Source organism: Rattus norvegicus, chromosome 10 (genome assembly GCF_036323735.1).
Source record: "Rattus norvegicus strain BN/NHsdMcwi chromosome 10, GRCr8, whole genome shotgun sequence".
In the NCBI taxonomy this organism is placed as follows: Eukaryota; Metazoa; Chordata; class Mammalia; order Rodentia; family Muridae; genus Rattus; species Rattus norvegicus.
The window spans coordinates 55,439,451-55,456,030 of NC_086028.1; the positions used below are offsets into that span (position 1 = coordinate 55,439,451).

A 16,580-nucleotide genomic window follows, 5' to 3' on the forward strand; every position below is an offset into this window, starting at 1 on the left:
CTAGTGGGATGGAACAGTGCAACGAACCCAGGATCCAAGTCATTAGTTTCCAGAGTCGCTTTCCAAGTCTCCACCCCCAACACATACAAACAAACAGACCTAGGACACAACAGATGGCACAAAGTAGGGCTTCTTTATTCCAAGGATCTGATCTTGCAGAATCTAACCTCTCACCCCGGCACTTCCCATGTGCCTGTCCAGTCTGCTAAAAAGAAATCATCACCTTCTCAATCTCTCCCCTGTCGTTGCCCCAACCCACACACAAGTCTGCATTCATTCAGGTGGTAGGAGAGTTAAATGGGAACTGGAAGAATGGATGGCTTTCTCACCTGTCCCCAGCTGCTGGCCACAAGAACTGCCTTAATTCAGGAGTCTCTGCCCTACAAATTCAAGTCCTTTTACCGTTTACCCAAGTACTATAATCAGATAGGTCCCAAGGCAACGAGAGCAGAACTGTAAATCAAGGCTCCCAAATACTATCTAACATCCCAGACACTCCATCTAACCATGGCACTCCGTCCCTAACATCTTTATCTACATGTTCCCCACCAGAAACTGCAGCCCTCAACCAACCTTGTAACACTTCTGGTAACTTGTTCAAGTGGAAGGAGCCTTTGGCCAATCCATCAGCCAGGTTTTGAAGGGTTTGAAGTATGTAATTCCCTCAATCATTCCCAATGACAACAAATGCAGCGTAGAAAACAGCCCCCCCTTTCCTTCCCATGTAAAGTCCTAGTACATTCACCGGTCCCAGACAGGAATGTAATGATGGGCAGTCTGAGTCTCAGACCCAGATTTTCTAAGGTAAGAAAGCTACCAAGCACCCATGAAAGAGGACACTTGCCAGAAGCTGTCCCAACACAAAACAACAACAAGAAAAAAAAAAACATTCAAAGAAGAAGGGCATATTGAGTCCCAGGGGACATAATCAACCCCAGCTGTCCGTGCAGTAAAGGATTCCTCAGACTCATCGTCAAGGAATGGTATTAATTCTCTCTACATCAGAGCAGTCTCAGAAACCAGACAGATAAGAGATAAGAAAAGGTCCTATAGGTCTCTCCCCATGAGATACTAAGTCAGCCCTGGTCAGAGGATTGTGGGGTGAGTGCAAACCCTTAGGCAGGCTTGGTCTGATAGATGAGCATAGTACATTTGAACCCAGGCAAATAGATCAATGGAATCGTTAATGCTGGGCTTTCTTGCAGGAGGACTCCAGCCCCCCACCTTCCCAGCGTTCAGAAGGAGGAATTTATTATCTACATTCAGAGTTCATCAAAACAAGGTTCCCGTCGTCCTCAAAGAGCTGAGAGTTCTCTTGCCATGTATGGCCTGCCACAGGACTTGCACCACAAAATACCAGAGGACTCCTTACCCAACCTCACATGTTCTCAGGGCCTGGCCCAGGAAAACTAAAGGTTCCAGTTCTAGAACTGGAGGGATAAACTGACAGGCAAACAAAGAGAGGAAAAGAAGGAACGAGTCCAGAGAGAAAAGCTACAAAAGGAAAAAAACCAAACCAAAGAGCCACTGCATGATGCTCAAGTCAAAAGAGAGAGCCAGGCACTCAGTATCTCTGCCAGCAGAGTGGTGCCCTCGCCTTCTGTGTTTCCAGTCTCTTTTGATCACACAGAAGAAGAAAGTCAGAAATGCAAACAGAATAAAGGCCCTGGAACCAACCACAGGCCTCAATAAATTATATTTACAGACAAACCATTTGAAATGGAGGGGGAAGTTCCTATAAAGAGAGCAAGTCCCTTGTGTCTGTCTCTCCTTTCTCCCCCAGCCACTAGCTACCCAATCTGGATTGTGAGGAAGAGGTTTTGACCAGCAAAACAGAGGCAGATCTAGCCAGGATCTGCCACCCCCGCTCTCCCTCAGTACAAGATTAAGGTGTCAGCAGTTTCTGATACCAGGGTGGCCCAGCACACTCTATATCAAGACCATCAAGGAAACCAAGCCTGGGCCTGTAGCTTTCACAGCCCCTAGGGAGCGAATGGAGTTTAGATGGTGGGGACTCAGCTAAGGTCCCCCCAGGATGTGGTAGCGCACTTTAGTGTTGGTAGCAGCACCGTGTTTCTGACGCAGATGCAGCCGTAGTTGACTCTTGTGCCGAAAATGCAGGCCGCAGGGGTCACACTGTGGGAGGAGAGGTCTGTCAGGTCCCAACCCTTCCACAACCACCTTTTAGTTGGGCCGGGAAGAGGAACTGTCCAACTCTCCGCTGCAATCAGCCTTTTGGCACTCATGCCTTTCTGTTTCCTCTGGGGTCACCCAGGAGATGGGCCTTGCCTTACTTAAAAGCATCAACACCTGTTAGGTCCTTGGAATTATGCACCTAGTCCAGGTACATCGTTACCCCCACCCCTCTCCCGGTGCAAGCCTCTGATTCTAGGCTGTCGCTCATTTCCAAAAAACCTAGCACTTCTGGCAAGACTCATCCCTGCGTATATGAGGGATAATTCCAAGATTAGGCTGTGTAGGGTACTCACGTGGTATGGCTTCTCCCCGGTGTGGATGCGAACGTGGCTTTTGAGGGTCTGTAGATGGCGGAAGCGGGTTCCGCAGGTGGGACACGGATAGGGCTTCTCTCCAGTGTGGATGAGCACGTGTGCGCGTAGGTGTGCTACCTGAGGGGCAGAGCCTTGAGATCGCCTCGGGGAGGGGCGGAACCCTCTTCGCTCCTCCCACTTGCGGTCTAGACCGCTCCTTACCTGAACAAAACGCGAGCCACAGGTCTCACACTTGTACGGTTTCTCTCCAGAATGGATGCGGCTGTGTGTTTTTAGGTTAGCAGGTCGGTTAAAACGTGCTCCGCAGACGGAGCAGCGGTAGGGCTTTTCCCCTGGAAGTGAAGATGACAGTCAGAATGCCTCCAAGACGGCGGTGGGCACGAAGACCAAGACCCCCTTCTACCTGTGTGCACCGTGCGGTGACTAGCCAAGTTGCCCTTATAACGGAAGGCAGATCGGCACAGCTGGCATTTATAGGGCTTGTCCTCATCTCCTGGAGCTAAGGGCTCGATACCCGATGAGCACCCAGCCACAGCCTCACAGTTCTGGCAGCTCAAACACTCACTTCCTGAGAAGGGTGGGGAACAATGACGATCTTAGTTATTTACTGAGGACTCTCCAGGTAACCATAAATCTACAGCAGTACACTAGTAGGGTCCGTTGGCCTTTTTAACCCCTACATTATTGTGGAGGCTCTGGGGATCATTCGGCTTACTCACAGCCATACAGTAAAATACATCTGATTTAGTAGCAGGCTTCTAATTTCAATGGTGCTGACAGTATGTGGGGGTTCTTACAAGTGGGTGGAGGTTTCTGTTTCTCTCCTCTCTTGCCTCATTCTGGGTGACAGCCTGCCAGAGAGGCCCTGCCAAACTCTGGGCAGATCGTTCGGTCCTGGATTGGGCTAGGCCAGACATTTCCAAACTGTGCTGTTCTTTGGAAGTACATGGAGAGCTTAAAAACATTCTGACTGACGAGGTGAAAGTTTCCCAGAGGGGCTCTGACTGCAGTCAAGTTTGAGGACTATTAAATAGGTCTTTTCTGAGGTCTTTTGGTCCAGATTGACCTGGATCAGCTACAGAAGAGAAGCCAGAAGTGAAAGCCTTTTACCTGGTGGCGGATGAGCCTGCTTAGAAGTCTCTTGAGCCGGGGGTGTGAAGAGGTAGGAGTTATTCGCTAGAGCTCCACATTTAAATCGTGCAGTGGTAGTGGCTAGGGATAGTCTAGGCAGATGGTAAGAGCCGTGGAAAATGTTAGGGATTGGGAGTGGGCGCTGGCTCCCCACCCCACTGCCCCATTTTCTGGAAAATACAGACTTCAAGGTCTATCTTCTAGAAGTGAGCCACTATTGATCATTAAGTCCCACTGCACTCTGGCCTTTGGCCAACTCCCTAAGGTGGGTTAGTATCTCTGAAACCTGGCCCTAGATGGTGGCACAGTGTCCCACCCAATGGCTCTGTCTCCTAGAGTTGGCCAGATTCTAAGACTCTTGGGAGTTATAGATTCTATACCTGCTCTGAAGACCGGGAGTGGCTCCTTCTTCGCTGCTGCTGCTGCTGCTGCTGCTGCAGGCTTCATCTCCACTAGGGAGCCTGGCTTGGGGGCAAGGTTGACCAGAACTCTCCCCAGCCAGGCTTCCTGCTTGTGAGCTCTGAGAATTTAGCACAATAAATTTGTATTTTTTCCAGTTGCAGGCCTTAGGGTCTGGGCTGGCTGGACTTGGGGAACCTTGACTGCAGCTTCGAGACTCAGTAGGTGGGTCCGGGTGTCCTTCTGAGCGCCTGGGACTGCCTGGTGGAGGGACTGTTGGGGGTCTTGGGGGTTCTGCCTCCATGGGTCGCAGGGAGATGCCTAGAGGTTCATAGCTAGAAAAAGTACGAGGATCATTAACACGATTTCCTAACTGTTGCCTTTGCCCTCATCCCGGGCACTACTTCCAGAGGGAACACAAACCCATGGTTCCTTCACCTGGCTTGGATGAAACGGTGACATGCCTGAACTACGTGTTCCATCTGCAAATAGGTGGCAGCTGCCAGGACAGCTGGTGCAGTGGCTGGAGAAAGGCGAAGCCTTGAAGTATACATGAAGTCCAGAAGAGGAGCGAAGCCTCTGGCTTCCGGTCCCCCAGGCAGAGAGAGTACATCCACTCCGACTCCCGCTCGGCCCCGGAAAATTGAATAGAAGAAGCCACTGGAGAGAGGACACATGGGTCATGTTAGGAGCTGGGTGACCAAAAAGAGTCTTGCCTCTCCACTAGCACTGCTGCCCCAATTTTTGGATGCTCTCCCAAGCTTTTCTCCAACCTCCCCTTCCCCTCCCGCTTCTACTTTCCAGTTCTGGGATTACAGGTGTGGACCACTATACCCAGTTTTCCTTCATGATTATCTCTCAATGGCCACGTTACTCTTTACCCAGTTAGTTCTTTTCCCAGTTAGTTCTTTTCCCAGTTAGTTCCCGGGAGCCCTACCCCCTCGAACCTGCAAGCAATAAGAACTGCCTTGTGCGCTCTTAGGGGTTGCCCGCCAACCAGCAGCGTGACGTCAGTGAGGATCCCGCGCAGGCGCAACTCATTCAGATTGCTAAGCACGTCGGAGGAGTGGCGGGTGAACTCTCGGACGTAGCCCAGAGCTCCCTCTGGGGCCGCTGTGGAACCCATAGCGACCCAGGCCTGCGCCAGCTACTGAAAAAGTTAGAGGATTCAAGCATTACTAATACAGATCCCCCTCTTCTCTGCTGTTTTATTCCTGGTATACCCCTAAAGCCAACGCCATTAGATAGCGGGCCCAGCGTCACCAGCCCCACTTAATTCCTCTCGTTCATTCTGCCCTCAACGGTCGCTTCCTTCCCTTTGCTAGATCGCAGAGCTCTTGGAGCAAGTTAGAAATTCTCCTACCTCCGCCTGAAGGGCGAGCGTGAGGAATCCCGCACTCCCGCGCGCGGTGCGTTGGTTCGACTCTAGTTACCTCATCCACTACCTTCCTTTCCTCTGCTTCCCGGGCGCCTGGCTCACAGGTACCAGACCTTGCCTGGGGACCAAATATGACCAGCAGCCCACGCCCATCTACGCGACTCCTATCACTAGACCCAGTACTCCCCATCTCTTTTTAGCACAATTTCTGGGATTCAAATCTTATTACTATCAACAAAACCCAAGCCCCCTTTGGAGACTCAGAAGTCTGATTCCCCTGTCAAGGTCTGGTTCTTACCCCTGTCCTGCAGGGGCTGCGGCTTCTCTTCTCGAGGGGGGCGGGGTCTCTCTCCTCTTTCGGTCTCTGCTCCTTTATCTGGCCGGGATGGCGGGGGCGGGGGTGGAGGTGGGGTGAACCCGTGGGTCCGTATCCTTCCTTCCTCTGACTCTGCAGATGGTGAGCTCGGGGCGGGGTCTCTGTCTCAAACTGTATCTCAGAATCTCAGGGTGCTCATATCGTGGATGGCTTTGGTCCATCAAATAAGCACCCCAGGATGAGAATATTAGAATTGGGGAGGAGGTTAGTGGTGCGGAGGGTGGTAACATGGGAGGGAGCCTTGTGTCGTCGGAGGACCTGGGACAGCGAGAATTGGAGTGTTGGGTTTTGGAGGCGGGTGCCAACAGCCAGTTGAGGGAACTCCCCCTTTCCAATGTATTGGATTCAGGAAGAAAATAGACAGTCTAAGTGATAACGGGTTTGGGGAAGCATTAGTGGGCTCCCACGGGGTCTCAGGTAGTAGGAGAAGGAGGCGTGATTGACAGGCAGGGTCCAGAAAAGGGATGGGGTGGGGCTCTGACCAGGCGGGATAAGGAGAGGGCGGATATGATTTCTAGTTCGTTTCCTTCCATTGTCCTGAGACCGGACGGCTCCTGCAGCTGCTTCCCCTCGAGGAGGTGGGGAAAACCCCGGGTGGGGACTGAGAGACGCTCGGGAGACCTAGGCGTCCGGCCTTTTACTCTCGACTCTCTTCTCAACCCTTATAGGGATCCAGAGAGACAGACTCCCACCTAAAGCCCTGACGCTCTCCATCAGTCCTAGTTCACTAGGGCTTCGAGCACACCCGCCCGTCGGCTGCGCTTAAGAGTCTGGCGGGACGCCGGGGTCCAGCGCGGCAAGTAGGCAAAGCTCGGCAATGTCTGCATCCTTCCACGAGGGGGCGGACGAGCACCAACCTCGCTTCGCCCCTAGGTCTCCTCCCGCTGGGGATGTGTTCAGACCAGCAAGCTGGATGCATTCAGTTCAGGCTACAGGAAACCTTCAGCTGCCTTCTCTTTCTGATAGTTTCTTCTGCAACTCTGTCTCTTAGTGGGGCAACAGGTAGAAGACAGAAGAGTTAGGGTCTCCGCAGGAAACTCAGGCTAGAACCCCTATGGAATTGGTTTGGGAATGAAAATAGTGGTTAGGATGAGGTGGGGTCTTGAGCCTGGGAACATAGAGCTTTGGGTTGTTTCTTTATTTCTAAAGTGATGGACACTGCTACCCAGTTGAAGAACATTAATATGAGCGTTGGTCGGAGTAAACAGGACAGAGGGGGAAGGGCAGAGGGAACCTGGTAACTAAGACTCAATCCAGAAGCTAGGCAGGGACTACACCCTTAGATTTTGTTTAGGGAGCCTTGGGGTAGGAGAACAAGGTTCCTTTGAAGAAGAGGGGCATTGCTGGACCCAGGTACAAAGCAGGAGCTCTTTGAGTATGGGGTTAGGAGCATAGCAGTTGAGACAGAATGGACCTGTGTGTCTAGGCCTGAGGCCTCTCCCTTCTTGTGTGTGTGTGTGTGTGTGTGTGTGTGTGTGTGTGTGTGTGCCCATTTTGTTTATTTTATTGGCTTTGATATTTTTTCAGCAGACACACAGCAAAACCTCAGACTGACTGGTGATTGGGGATAGCTAGGGTCTCTGGATGATGGTGTGGCTTTACTTTGTGAATTATTTTGGTCTCTATCCAATTTTCATCTCCCAATTTTGAGGTGAAAATGTTAAGGGCTCCCTTTGATGTCAGGACGGAGTTAGCTATTCGGAGTTTTGGGGTGTCACTTGCCATAGACGTTTTTATACTCAGTGAGGCCTGTTTTTAGTCTCCAGAGCTGATAGCAAATTGGAAGTGCAGGGCTGGTTTTAAAGATGCGGAGGGGATCTGATGCTCACATTTGAGACTGCCCATCTCTTATTTTGGTCTACTGGGAGAGCATGGGTACTCAGAATAATTTGGGGGATATCGTCTCTTTCCAAGTGCTGTTCCAAGGTTTGGATGAGATCGTTTTGGGACATAAAGGTCAATATGGGGCTTTACACATGGAGCACAATTACATCGAGTTGGAGGCAGAGCAGAGCTAGGAGTGAGTGCAAAGGCTTTCTGTAGTTGGGGGGGGGCAACGTTTTGTATTTGAATCTTGTGGAAACTCATTTTGAGGGTATGGTATTCCTGTGTTCATGTTTAGCTGTGAAACTCCCACAGAGGAGAAACTGTGAGAAACCCCCCCCCAGGTAGAAGGATAGTTTGGGGGTGCCCAATTTCTGGGTGTTTTGTCACTGGCGACATTTAGTGAAGCTGAGAGATGAATCATAAATTGAAATTGATTTGGAGGTTCACCTACTCTAGAGCACACTTCTGATTTAGGTTATCTTTTACTGATAGTCCCTTCACCCCAGATTGTAAAAAAAATTGTGAACCCCCAAATAAGGCCAGAATTTGAAGGGCAAAGCCTGGAAAAAAAAAGCAGTATGTGTTACATCATAGACTTATTAGTTTATGGCCCATCGAGCTGAGGGGAAAAGGTAGTTTCATACTCTGAACCCCTATTTCTTATGGAAGAAAAAAAATCCACTTGGAGGAGATGGGGTGTCTCTTGTTAAAGTGGGTGCTTCCTGACCAACACAGTACTGCTGAAACTGGCAAGGAGGGACTGTAGTGGTCAACAAGGGGGTGAATTTTGCACCCTGATTTTTTAGGATAAGAGCCCCAAAGAGAAAGCAGACAGAGGATTGAGAATGAGGGTGAACTGAGGGGGGAGGGGTTCCCAACGGCAGCAGGGGCTAGAGGGTAAGCCAGGCCAGATATTCCCGCCTAGGTCCCTGTTCTCTTCGGCTCTCCTCCCCTCTCTCCCTCCCACCGCCCACCCCCCCAACTCAAGGAAAAAAACTGCCTGTGCAATAGCAATGGCAGATTCCAGTCCTCCAGGCTTCCCTAAACCACCACCGAGACCAGCCAGGGGGGAGGGGAGGGGAGGGGAGGATCGGGCTTTCCTGCTTCCTTGAGACAGGGGCAATGAGCTTGACCTCTTGGCCCCTAGCCCTCTAAAGAGTGTCCCCCGGTCTGGAAGCCAGGTGTCCTGGACCCTAGCCCCCAAGCGGGGGGGCCTGGAGAAACGGGGAGGAGGAAGGAGGGAGTGACTTCCAAAATTGGCATCGGGACAGAGCAGGGCTGGCGGGAGGCAGGAGAAAGACAGAATTTTCCTGAAAAAACGGGGGTATCTAAGAACCCCAAATTTGGGTAGCTAGTTCAGGACCGTCTTCCCAACATCCTAGATTTTTTTGGGATTTTTTGAGGGCCCCGGGACCCCTCTAGATGGGGTGAGGAATGTAGTGTTGGGGGAATCTGACTGGGGCATTGCAGCTGCCTCTCCCGCCGAGTTGGAGACGGATGGGCTGGGACGGGTTTTGGGGGGGTGTCCCCAGTTCTGACTGGGAGTGGAGGAACCCCTCCAGAGCTCTCTTGTGGGGGTCCCCCTCCCCAGGGCACTCCCCAGTCCTTGAGCCAGCTGAGAGGAAGGAGGCCAGCGATGCGACTGGGGCGTCTCTTTTCTCCTGCACCCCAAATGTGAGGGATGCACCCCAAAATTTGCTCCTTTCAAAATAGGGGACCAGGATCTCAGGGGAGAGTAGCTGAGGTAAGTGGGGAGGAAAGTGTCCCCTGATTTCAGGAGAGACGTGGCGGCTGGGGGGAGGTTTGGAGGTGCGTGCTGGGGTGGGGTTGCGCCTTGTAACTCTTGGAATTGGGGAGATGACCAAAGAAGCTTTCTCTTGTACCCCTAAGATGTAGCGCCTCATATAGAAACCAAAGCCTGAGAGTCGAGAGCCCCCCAATATCCCCAGACATTAGGATAGTGTTTGATTTTTTTTTTTTTTACCTCCACAAAAGCTTTGCTGGGATGGGACCTGGGGGCAGCAGTTGTTTTGGGGGACCCTGAAGGGTGTAAAGAGCAGGAGGCCTTGGCAAGGCTTGATGTAGGAGATTTGGTAGTCTTGGAGAGGGTCTGGCATACTAGGGGGGCCTAAAAAGACTGCTTACACACACCATCTTAGATCTTTTGATTGCTAAGAGTTTTGGGGGGGGTGTGTCGGAAGCTTGGTGGTGCTAAAAGGTGGAATGAGATACGGGAGGTTAATATCTTGAGTTTTACAGACTTCTGTTTTGTTTTGAAATTTCCAGAAGAAACTTTTGCCTTCTGGGAGGTTCTTTTTAAAATCAAGTCTTGGACAGGAGGAAAGGGCTAAGGGAAGGCCTAAGGTTGGGGGTGGGGAAAGGCATGTTTGTCTTTGCTTAAACGTGGCTCTCAGGGGTGGGCCTGCCTGCCTGGGCCTGGTGAATGGGCTAATGAGTGTTCTGTGTGGGTGGGGCGTGAATCTTGGGGGACCATGGGGAATGGGAGCAGCACTTGGGGTTGAATACTTTGCCCTCTGGTCCAGAAGAGCCTCTTCTTGGGCTCTGCTGCTCCCCTTTCTCCCTGGCCTCCATTTCCTGCCTTTGGCCTCCATCTTGTGGCAGGCCCAGGGCCCAGGGCGACTTCCGGCCCCCCTCTCTCAACCGTGTTCCAGCCCCACCACCTCTGGACTGCCAACTCCCAACCCTGCTGTCCTTGGCCCTGTCTCTTGTAGCATTTCTCTTGGGTTCTGACCTAGGGAGGGAGGAATGGACACAGGAAGCCTTAGGTCCCTGCCTCTGTCGGGAGGCAGTTGGTCTTCCCCAGCCATCCTGTTTCCTCTGCCATTATCCTAAGGATCCCCAGAGCTGAGTCCCTACAGAGGTGAAGAATGTCCCAAGCTTATCACATTGGACTCATCTTCCAAGGTCCTATCCCCCTGATGCCTGCTAAACTACTTTTGCTGGTTCCCGATTTTGTTGTTCCCAATGTTTTTGGGGGCCATGTTTGCCACTCACACCTCCATGTCACTCTTGGTGGGGGTCTTCATGGCACTGTCTTGTGCTGTCTTCCTCTCGACACACCCCAGTCCTGCTCCCGCCCCAGCAGCACACTGTGGTTTGTACGGCACTGTGGCCACGTCCAAACCACACTGTGGTGTTAGAGCGAGGGTATGGGAGGCACCGCTGAGGCCTGGCCCTGGGAGGCCACCATGGAGAACACACACACACACACACACACACACACACACACACACCATCATCATCATCATCTACGGTATTGTGATGAAGCTCTTGCAAGGTGGGACAGGAGACACTGGAAAGAGCCCCTCTAAAATCCCCAGGTAGTCTGATACTAGTTGTCAGGAACTCTGATAATGAGTTCTGGTCCCACAGAGCAAAGTAGAGTCTTTGTTGCCCACACCCAACTCTCCTGGCTCTAGCAGCACAGAAATATTGGCACGGGTAAGTGAGTCTGCCAATATTGGCTGTGCTGCTCCAGGCAGGGTGGTGAGAGCTACTGAAGGGGCTGAACTCCCGAGGGCGAAGGAGAAGAGGAAACAGCAGCTGGCAGCACCATGCTGAGAGAATTATTTTTAATTATAATTTTCTGTATAAAAACGTCCATCAGACAGAAGTCAAAGGGTGAGGTGGTTATCAGGAACAGGGCGGGTAGCTCCAGCAGCCCTCTGACCCTCTCTCGTGCAGTCCTTGCTTAGAGTCCCAGGCGATCCACAGGTCCAGGGTGAACAATGAGGGTCAGAGGTGGAAGGCTCAGCAGGAGAGTAGAGGAGCATCAGCAGAGGTCGAGAGAAGGCCAGAGTCCAGGGTCAGGCTGTCTGGAACAGGAAGTACAATGGACAGAGATGGAGCAAGCACGGAGGATTTTTTTCCAAGAAAACCCTCACCTCCTCGATCGTCGTATTACTGACTGGCCCAGTCCCCTGTGCTGAGTCTTCCTTTTGAGGCCCCTGCACCAAAAAAGGGCTTCTGCTAGGGCCGTCCCCTACCATCCAGGTGAGTACTTTCCCCACCCCAGCCAGTGTGGGAGGAGGAGGACTCCTACCCTGGTCAAAGTTGAGTTTCTTGGCTGGAGGAGTTTCTCCTAGCCCTTCGACATCCACCAGGTCACTGTTGGCGTCGGAGTCGTTCAGAGCACTGAGTGTCACATCTGGGAGGGGGCATAGGCTAGGTTCTAGGTTTCCCTGACTGCTGTCTTCCCCTCCTCCCAGTTAGCCAAAGCTTCATGCCTTACACAACCCTCTACCCGCTTTGGAATCATCGGAGTACAGAAGAGAGAGGTCTCTCCTTCTTAGATCCAGGCCCAATTCTCTCAATGAATCTCAGATAGGACCTTTAACCCCTACCCTAGGCAGCAACTCCACAGCCCTCACCAGCCTTCTGTTTCTTTATGGGAGGACCCCCAGCTTCAGGGACACTGGAGCTGCTGGGCGGAGGGGCGTTTGGAGGTGAGAGGACACCGGATGTCATCTTCTTGGGACCTTTCTTGGGTGACTCAGCTGGAAGGGGGATACCGGAGTCTTCGTATACTTTTCTCTTCACAGTGGTCTTTATCTGAGCCCTGAAGATAAGAGAGAGACCAGATTAGGGAGTCATCAGAGAAGCGGAGGGAAGAGGGGAGGGAAGGGAATAATGGGCCACTCTGAAGGAATTCTAGTTCCTTCATAAATATCCAGGTCAAGGCCTTAATTCATGAGTCATCAGGGTCCCCCACCCACCCCCACACACCTTCAGAACCTTTGCATCCACTTAGGGATAACTGGTTATGAAGAATGGAGTTCCTGAACTGAGTGGCCAGAAAGGCCCTTTTCATGATTCTCTGGGAGATGTATGGATTTGTAGGGCCACCAGGTACGCTGTGGTGACAGAGAGGCAGACTGAGACTTTCTCATAGAACCTGTCCAGCTAATTAGTTCAGAATGCATCCCTGGACATGCGAGTCTCAAAGGATTTATATAAATAGCCAAGGAACCCTCACCATCAAACACACCCATTGTGTATCTGGGGCACCCTGAAAATAAAATTCTCTGCAGGTCCTTCCTAGTGACCACTGCATTTCCTGAACTTCCAACCAACTGCCACATTTATGGTCTTTCAGTCTTCAAGGAAATGCTAACAAAACTAGGAACAAAGTAGGAAAGATGCTGAGCTGGGAGTTCTGAGAAAGAACAATGGGTAAGGAGGAAGAAAGTTGCCCACCCTCCCCTTTCTCTGCCAACCACCCTCCCTCACACTGTCCGTTCCTTGATGACACAGCTGATGTGATTAAGATCGTCCCCAAATCGCTTCACAGCAGCCCTCAGCATCTCTATCTCCGTCTCCGTCCACTTGGCACTGTCGGAAGGGGAGAAGGGTGATAGCAAAAATGGCAGAGGAGTGTGTGGAACCAGCCCACAGGCTATTCCGTCCACAGCCAGTAAGTAGCCTCTTCCCTCTAGTCTCTAGGGGCACCTTTCAAAGATTCATAAAAAGAACCTCCTTAAGAAAAGCCCTGGGGACAAACCGCTAGCCACATGAAATTGCATCCAGGGCCACTTGAAAACATCTCTTCATCATGTAACAGCTTCTATAAACAACCCATGGAAACCAATGCAACAAGTAGGGGCTTTACAAATAGAACCCTTGAACGATGTGTGGCAGCAGTTTGAGGGAGTCCACAAGGCTTGGGGTAGGTGGCAGACAGTATGTCGGTTTGCAGCGGAGGGTTGTGGACCGGTAGTATCTTTACCTGTCATTCACTAATTCAACAACAATTTACACCTACACAGCGCTGGGCCAGGCACAGAGGAATTAGTAAATCTCCCTGCTCTAGAAAGGGTCGTGACTGTGACTGAGTCCAAACGTCTGCTCTCGGCGTCCAAGTCTTAGTCTGGTCTCACGTACCCGGCAGGGGAAGAGTCCGATACTGGATGCAGCTGCATCGTCAACTCCCCGAGCTTCGTGAAGGCGGCGCCGGCCGCGGAAAAGATCTCTCCAACCTGGGGGCGGAGCAGCATTACGGGGGGCCGGCATCGCGCCGTCCCACCCCAGCCTCGGATCCGCCCGCCCCCCGCCCAGCGCGCACCAGCCGGGAGCCAGGCAGGGGGCCCACCCTCCCGTGGCCGCCAGGGAGCGCAGTCCGCGAGGGAGGTCGAACCTTGGTGGACGCTGACGTCATGGCCCCGCGCACCTCCTCACGGAGACGCTCCGCCGCCACCACCACGCGAGCTGGAAACCACGGAGAGCCCGGCAGCCGGCCGCTCTGGCTCCCGCGCAGGAAGTCCCGCCCTTCTTGCAGCTGATTGGCTGAGACACGACCTCTCCCCAGTCACTCAAACTGCCTCGCTGCGCGGAGGAAGACGAGGTGGAAGACGTCGCTTCATTTCCGGCTGGCTTCATTCCACTTCCGTCGAAGGGTTCGGGTTCCTCGTCGAGGCCGGTCTGTCCTTCAAGCCCAGGCCCGCCCCCTCCTTGAAAGCACAGACACCAAACTTAGGAGAACCGCTTCTTTTTATTGTAGTTCAGGACAGGGCGCGGTCACCCCCGGTCCCCTCCAGGGGTTGGGCAGCAGTTTTGCAGGGCCAGGGATGACGTCTCGCCAGGGTAACAGTCCCAAAGGACACCAGATGAGTGGAACAGATGGACTGAGGAGTCTTTAAATAAGGAGGGGAATGGGGAGAGTCGGACTGCGCTCTAGCGCACCATGTATTCCTTGCGCTTATTGAGACGAACTTGGCAGAAGGAGAAGCCCCCGAGGAGGAGGTAGAGGCCCGCGGCGATGAAACAGTTGTAGCTGACTTGCTCGTACAGGTTGTATATGTTCTGAGGGCCGTTCCTGAAGGTGGCGAGTGAGCAGGGAAATGTAAACCATTCAGAGCATCCAATATGCAAGTTCTATGTATCAGACGCCATGCTAAAGCACTTTGACTTCTACTAGTCTTTCCGAGAATCATACCAGCTGAGTTCTATCATGGTGTCCATTTTACAGAGGTAGACTAAGGAGCAGGAAGGCAAAATATTGGAAGAGACCACATCTAAGCTGGTGGGCTGGGGGTAACCAAGGAAACCTGACTTGCAAGACTGCTCCTAAGTCCCCCTCCACCCCTCCTGCCCTCATCCTGGGGTTTGAAAGTAGGACCCTGCGTGTGAAGCACACGTTTGCCATTAAACTTATTTTGTAAAGAGCAGCCCTTGAAGTCCCCAGCCTAGGGCCATAAATGTCCAGTCTTCAGAAGTGTCCTCCACATAAACCCAAACCATGCTACTTCTCATCTACGCCCAACTCGCCCAAGTACCCGACCACTTACTCAAAATCTTTCTCTGTGAAGGGGACATCCTCAATTAACACAGCAGAATGGACATTGAAAAATATCCCGAGCATTATCTGGAAGAGTAAGGGGATAGGTAGGTTGTCAAATTCTTACCTTACGGCTTTGGTTACTCCCTAGGCTCCTCCCATTTCTAATGTTGGCCCAACACTTGCACCAGAGATTAACTAGAAAGGGCTAGGAGCAGGGTGGTTGTATCTGGAATCGGACTCAGCCATCTGTAACAGGGAGCGAGGTAGGACACTGGGAAGAGTGACTGGGTATAAGGAGGTATATAGCAATCAGCTCTCCAAGACGCGTCATTATCATGGGAGCAGATGGAAGAGATGAGGGAAACACACTTCATATTTCTGGAAGTGGCGGTCATTAGAGCCTTGGGGAATCAAGGCCTCAGCTACCGTTTTCGAAGGCAACACACTCCCCCTCGCCCCCACGCAACTCACGCAAGTCTCAGGGACCGTAGCTCTTGTTTACCTTGAGGGGTCCGCAAATTTGCCAGAGCTGGCTCCCATTCCCAGGGTCCTGCCCCAGCACCCTTTCGCTCCAGTTCCCCAGTTGTTTCGATCTGAGTTCTGTCTCGTTTTCCAGCAGCTATTTAGCCAGCCCCTTAATCAGTCTGCTGATTCCTAAGGCCTGCGGGTTCCTCGGGTCCCTGCCCTTCAACCCCAGAACCCCTCAGATCCGCTCCGATTCTCGCAGGTTAGTCCCCTCACCAACATGATCACTCCCCAGGCGCTGAGGACGATGCCACAGGCGGCCAGCTTAGGCCCACAGCACAGGAGCGACGCCATGGAGGAGGAAGGGAGGGATCGCTAGAGACTGTGCGGAGTGCGGCGTAGAAGCAGCAAAAGGGAACCCTGGAGAAGCCGGGACCGGAGCTGGGTTTGGGGACTTGAGCGGCGCAGAGCGACGGGGGCGTGGCCTCAGGCGCGGACCACTCTGAGGGGTGACTTTCAGAAAAGGATGCTGTGACGTGTGGTGAACCAAGCTGGGGAGGGAGAACGCGGTGACGGAAACCAAAGCAGAAACTGTACAAGTCCTCCTTGAACAGTGTGGCAGGGGCGTGAGTGATGCAATAACTAGGGCCTGAGGGTTCTCGCTCATCGCCTACCCCTGCTTGGAATGGAAGGAACAGGCTTCTCACGTGACCTACTTTGGCAGATCACATGACCAGGAACCAGCTGTAACTTGGTGTCAGGAAAGAGTTCAGGAAACCGTTGAGTTGAGTTGTGTTAGGATTGTTGTGTCAGGACGAGAGGCTTGGGGTCGTCTGGATCCTCACATACATTCTTAGTCTTGGGTGGTCTTCTGTGATGGGAAAAACGGTAAGCGAGTCCGGGAAATTCGATGTGCGGGCCTATTGCTTCTATCCAGGTCTCCCTTTTGAAAGATGCTTTGACACTTTGAAAAGAAAGAGTTCCCTCCTGGGGCTGAGCATCCTGCTTTGAGGGACGCTTTTTAAATAGTTGACTTCTTGATCCTGAAATGCTTTACTTGAAACGCTGTATCGTTATAAATGCCACATTGAGGAAAAACAAGGGACTAGGAAAAGCAGACTCACTGAACACATGAAGGAAAGCAGCCTTACTAAGTGTACTGGAGAAAGGAGAAAATAACAGAAATATTGCTGTTGC

The 16,580-nt window shown here is 52.2% G+C and overlaps 3 protein-coding genes, 2 long non-coding RNA genes and 2 other non-coding genes across 15 annotated transcripts; 4 read left to right on the forward strand and 3 right to left on the reverse strand.

Annotated features, from left to right (window-relative positions):
- Positions 1-115: 115 nt before the first annotated feature.
- On the reverse strand, positions 116-5,181 carry Bcl6b (BCL6B, transcription repressor). Its single transcript, NM_001108279.1, has 8 exons — positions 4,988-5,181; positions 4,479-4,700; positions 4,022-4,375; positions 3,621-3,733; positions 2,914-3,078; positions 2,712-2,842; positions 2,490-2,627; positions 116-2,136 (listed from the first exon to the last, which is right to left on the reverse strand). Exons 1-8 carry the CDS (start codon positions 5,164-5,166, stop codon positions 2,020-2,022), a joined length of 1,419 nt encoding a protein of 472 aa, NP_001101749.1. The 5' UTR covers positions 5,167-5,181; the 3' UTR covers positions 116-2,019.
- LOC120095129 (uncharacterized) lies at positions 3,340-4,579 on the forward strand. The gene is made up of 3 exons (XR_005490324.2): positions 3,340-3,672; positions 4,199-4,265; positions 4,451-4,579. It is a non-coding gene; the product is annotated as an uncharacterized LOC120095129 (long non-coding RNA).
- Positions 5,182-10,720: 5,539 nt separating the features above from the next.
- Positions 10,721-10,789, forward strand: Mir497 (microRNA 497). Its single transcript, NR_032144.1, has one exon. It is a non-coding gene; the product is annotated as a microRNA 497 (primary transcript).
- Positions 10,790-11,044: 255 nt separating this feature from the next.
- Mir195 (microRNA 195) lies at positions 11,045-11,131 on the forward strand. Its single transcript, NR_031912.1, has one exon. It is a non-coding gene; the product is annotated as a microRNA 195 (primary transcript).
- A 66-nt stretch (positions 11,132-11,197) lies between these two features.
- Positions 11,198-13,959, reverse strand: C10h17orf49 (similar to human chromosome 17 open reading frame 49). 9 transcript variants are annotated; one of them, NR_174343.1, is made up of 6 exons: positions 13,776-13,861; positions 13,523-13,617; positions 12,872-12,973; positions 12,368-12,495; positions 12,013-12,200; positions 11,198-11,457 (listed from the first exon to the last, which is right to left on the reverse strand). NR_174343.1 is itself a non-coding variant. In NM_001127521.3 (6 exons), the coding sequence occupies exons 1-6, from the start codon at positions 13,794-13,796 to the stop codon at positions 11,449-11,451; spliced, it is 516 nt and encodes a 171-aa protein (NP_001120993.1). In that variant the 5' UTR covers positions 13,797-13,861; the 3' UTR covers positions 11,198-11,448. The 9 variants fall into 9 exon arrangements, 8 of the variants coding, with proteins under 8 accessions (NP_001120993.1, NP_001386647.1, XP_063124727.1 ...); NM_001127521.3 differs by lacking the exon at positions 12,368-12,495 and adding an exon at positions 11,685-11,789 and having other exon boundaries at positions 11,198-11,453; NM_001399718.1 differs by lacking the exon at positions 12,368-12,495 and adding an exon at positions 11,685-11,789.
- LOC134480816 (uncharacterized) lies at positions 12,495-14,371 on the forward strand. Its single transcript, XR_010055668.1, has 2 exons — positions 12,495-13,055; positions 13,408-14,371. It is a non-coding gene; the product is annotated as an uncharacterized LOC134480816 (long non-coding RNA).
- On the reverse strand, positions 14,111-15,829 carry Rnasek (ribonuclease K). The gene is made up of 3 exons (NM_001137561.2): positions 15,660-15,829; positions 14,926-15,002; positions 14,111-14,453 (listed from the first exon to the last, which is right to left on the reverse strand). Exons 1-3 carry the CDS (start codon positions 15,735-15,737, stop codon positions 14,312-14,314), a joined length of 297 nt encoding a protein of 98 aa, NP_001131033.2. The 5' UTR covers positions 15,738-15,829; the 3' UTR covers positions 14,111-14,311.
- Between the last annotated feature and the right edge of the window lie 751 nt (positions 15,830-16,580).

Coding starts and splice junctions, on each gene's coding strand:
- Bcl6b (NM_001108279.1), bottom strand. CDS start 5,166: ATGGGTTCCACAGCGGCCCCAGAGGGAGCTCTGGGCTACGTCCGAGAG. Junction 3,734..4,021: donor ACTCCCGGTCTTCAGAGCAG/GTATAGAATCTA, acceptor CCATCTGCCTAG/ACTATCCCTAGCCACTACCA. Junction 3,079..3,620: donor GCAGGCTCATCCGCCACCAG/GTAAAAGGCTTT, acceptor CACCCTTCTCAG/GAAGTGAGTGTTTGAGCTGC.
- C10h17orf49 (NM_001399718.1), bottom strand. CDS start 13,796: ATGACGTCAGCGTCCACCAAG. Junction 12,201..12,871: donor GTCATCAAGGAACGGACAGT/GTGAGGGAGGGT, acceptor TCTTATCTTCAG/GGCTCAGATAAAGACCACTG. Junction 11,790..12,012: donor CATAAAGAAACAGAAGGCTG/GTGAGGGCTGTG, acceptor GCCCCCTCCCAG/ATGTGACACTCAGTGCTCTG.
- Rnasek (NM_001137561.2), bottom strand. CDS start 15,737: ATGGCGTCGCTCCTGTGCTGTGGGCCTAAGCTGGCCGCCTGTGGCATC. Junction 15,003..15,659: donor CCTGGGGAGTGATCATGTTG/GTGAGGGGACTA, acceptor TTACTCTTCCAG/ATAATGCTCGGGATATTTTT. Junction 14,454..14,925: donor TTCACAGAGAAAGATTTTGA/GTAAGTGGTCGG, acceptor CGCCACCTTCAG/GAACGGCCCTCAGAACATAT.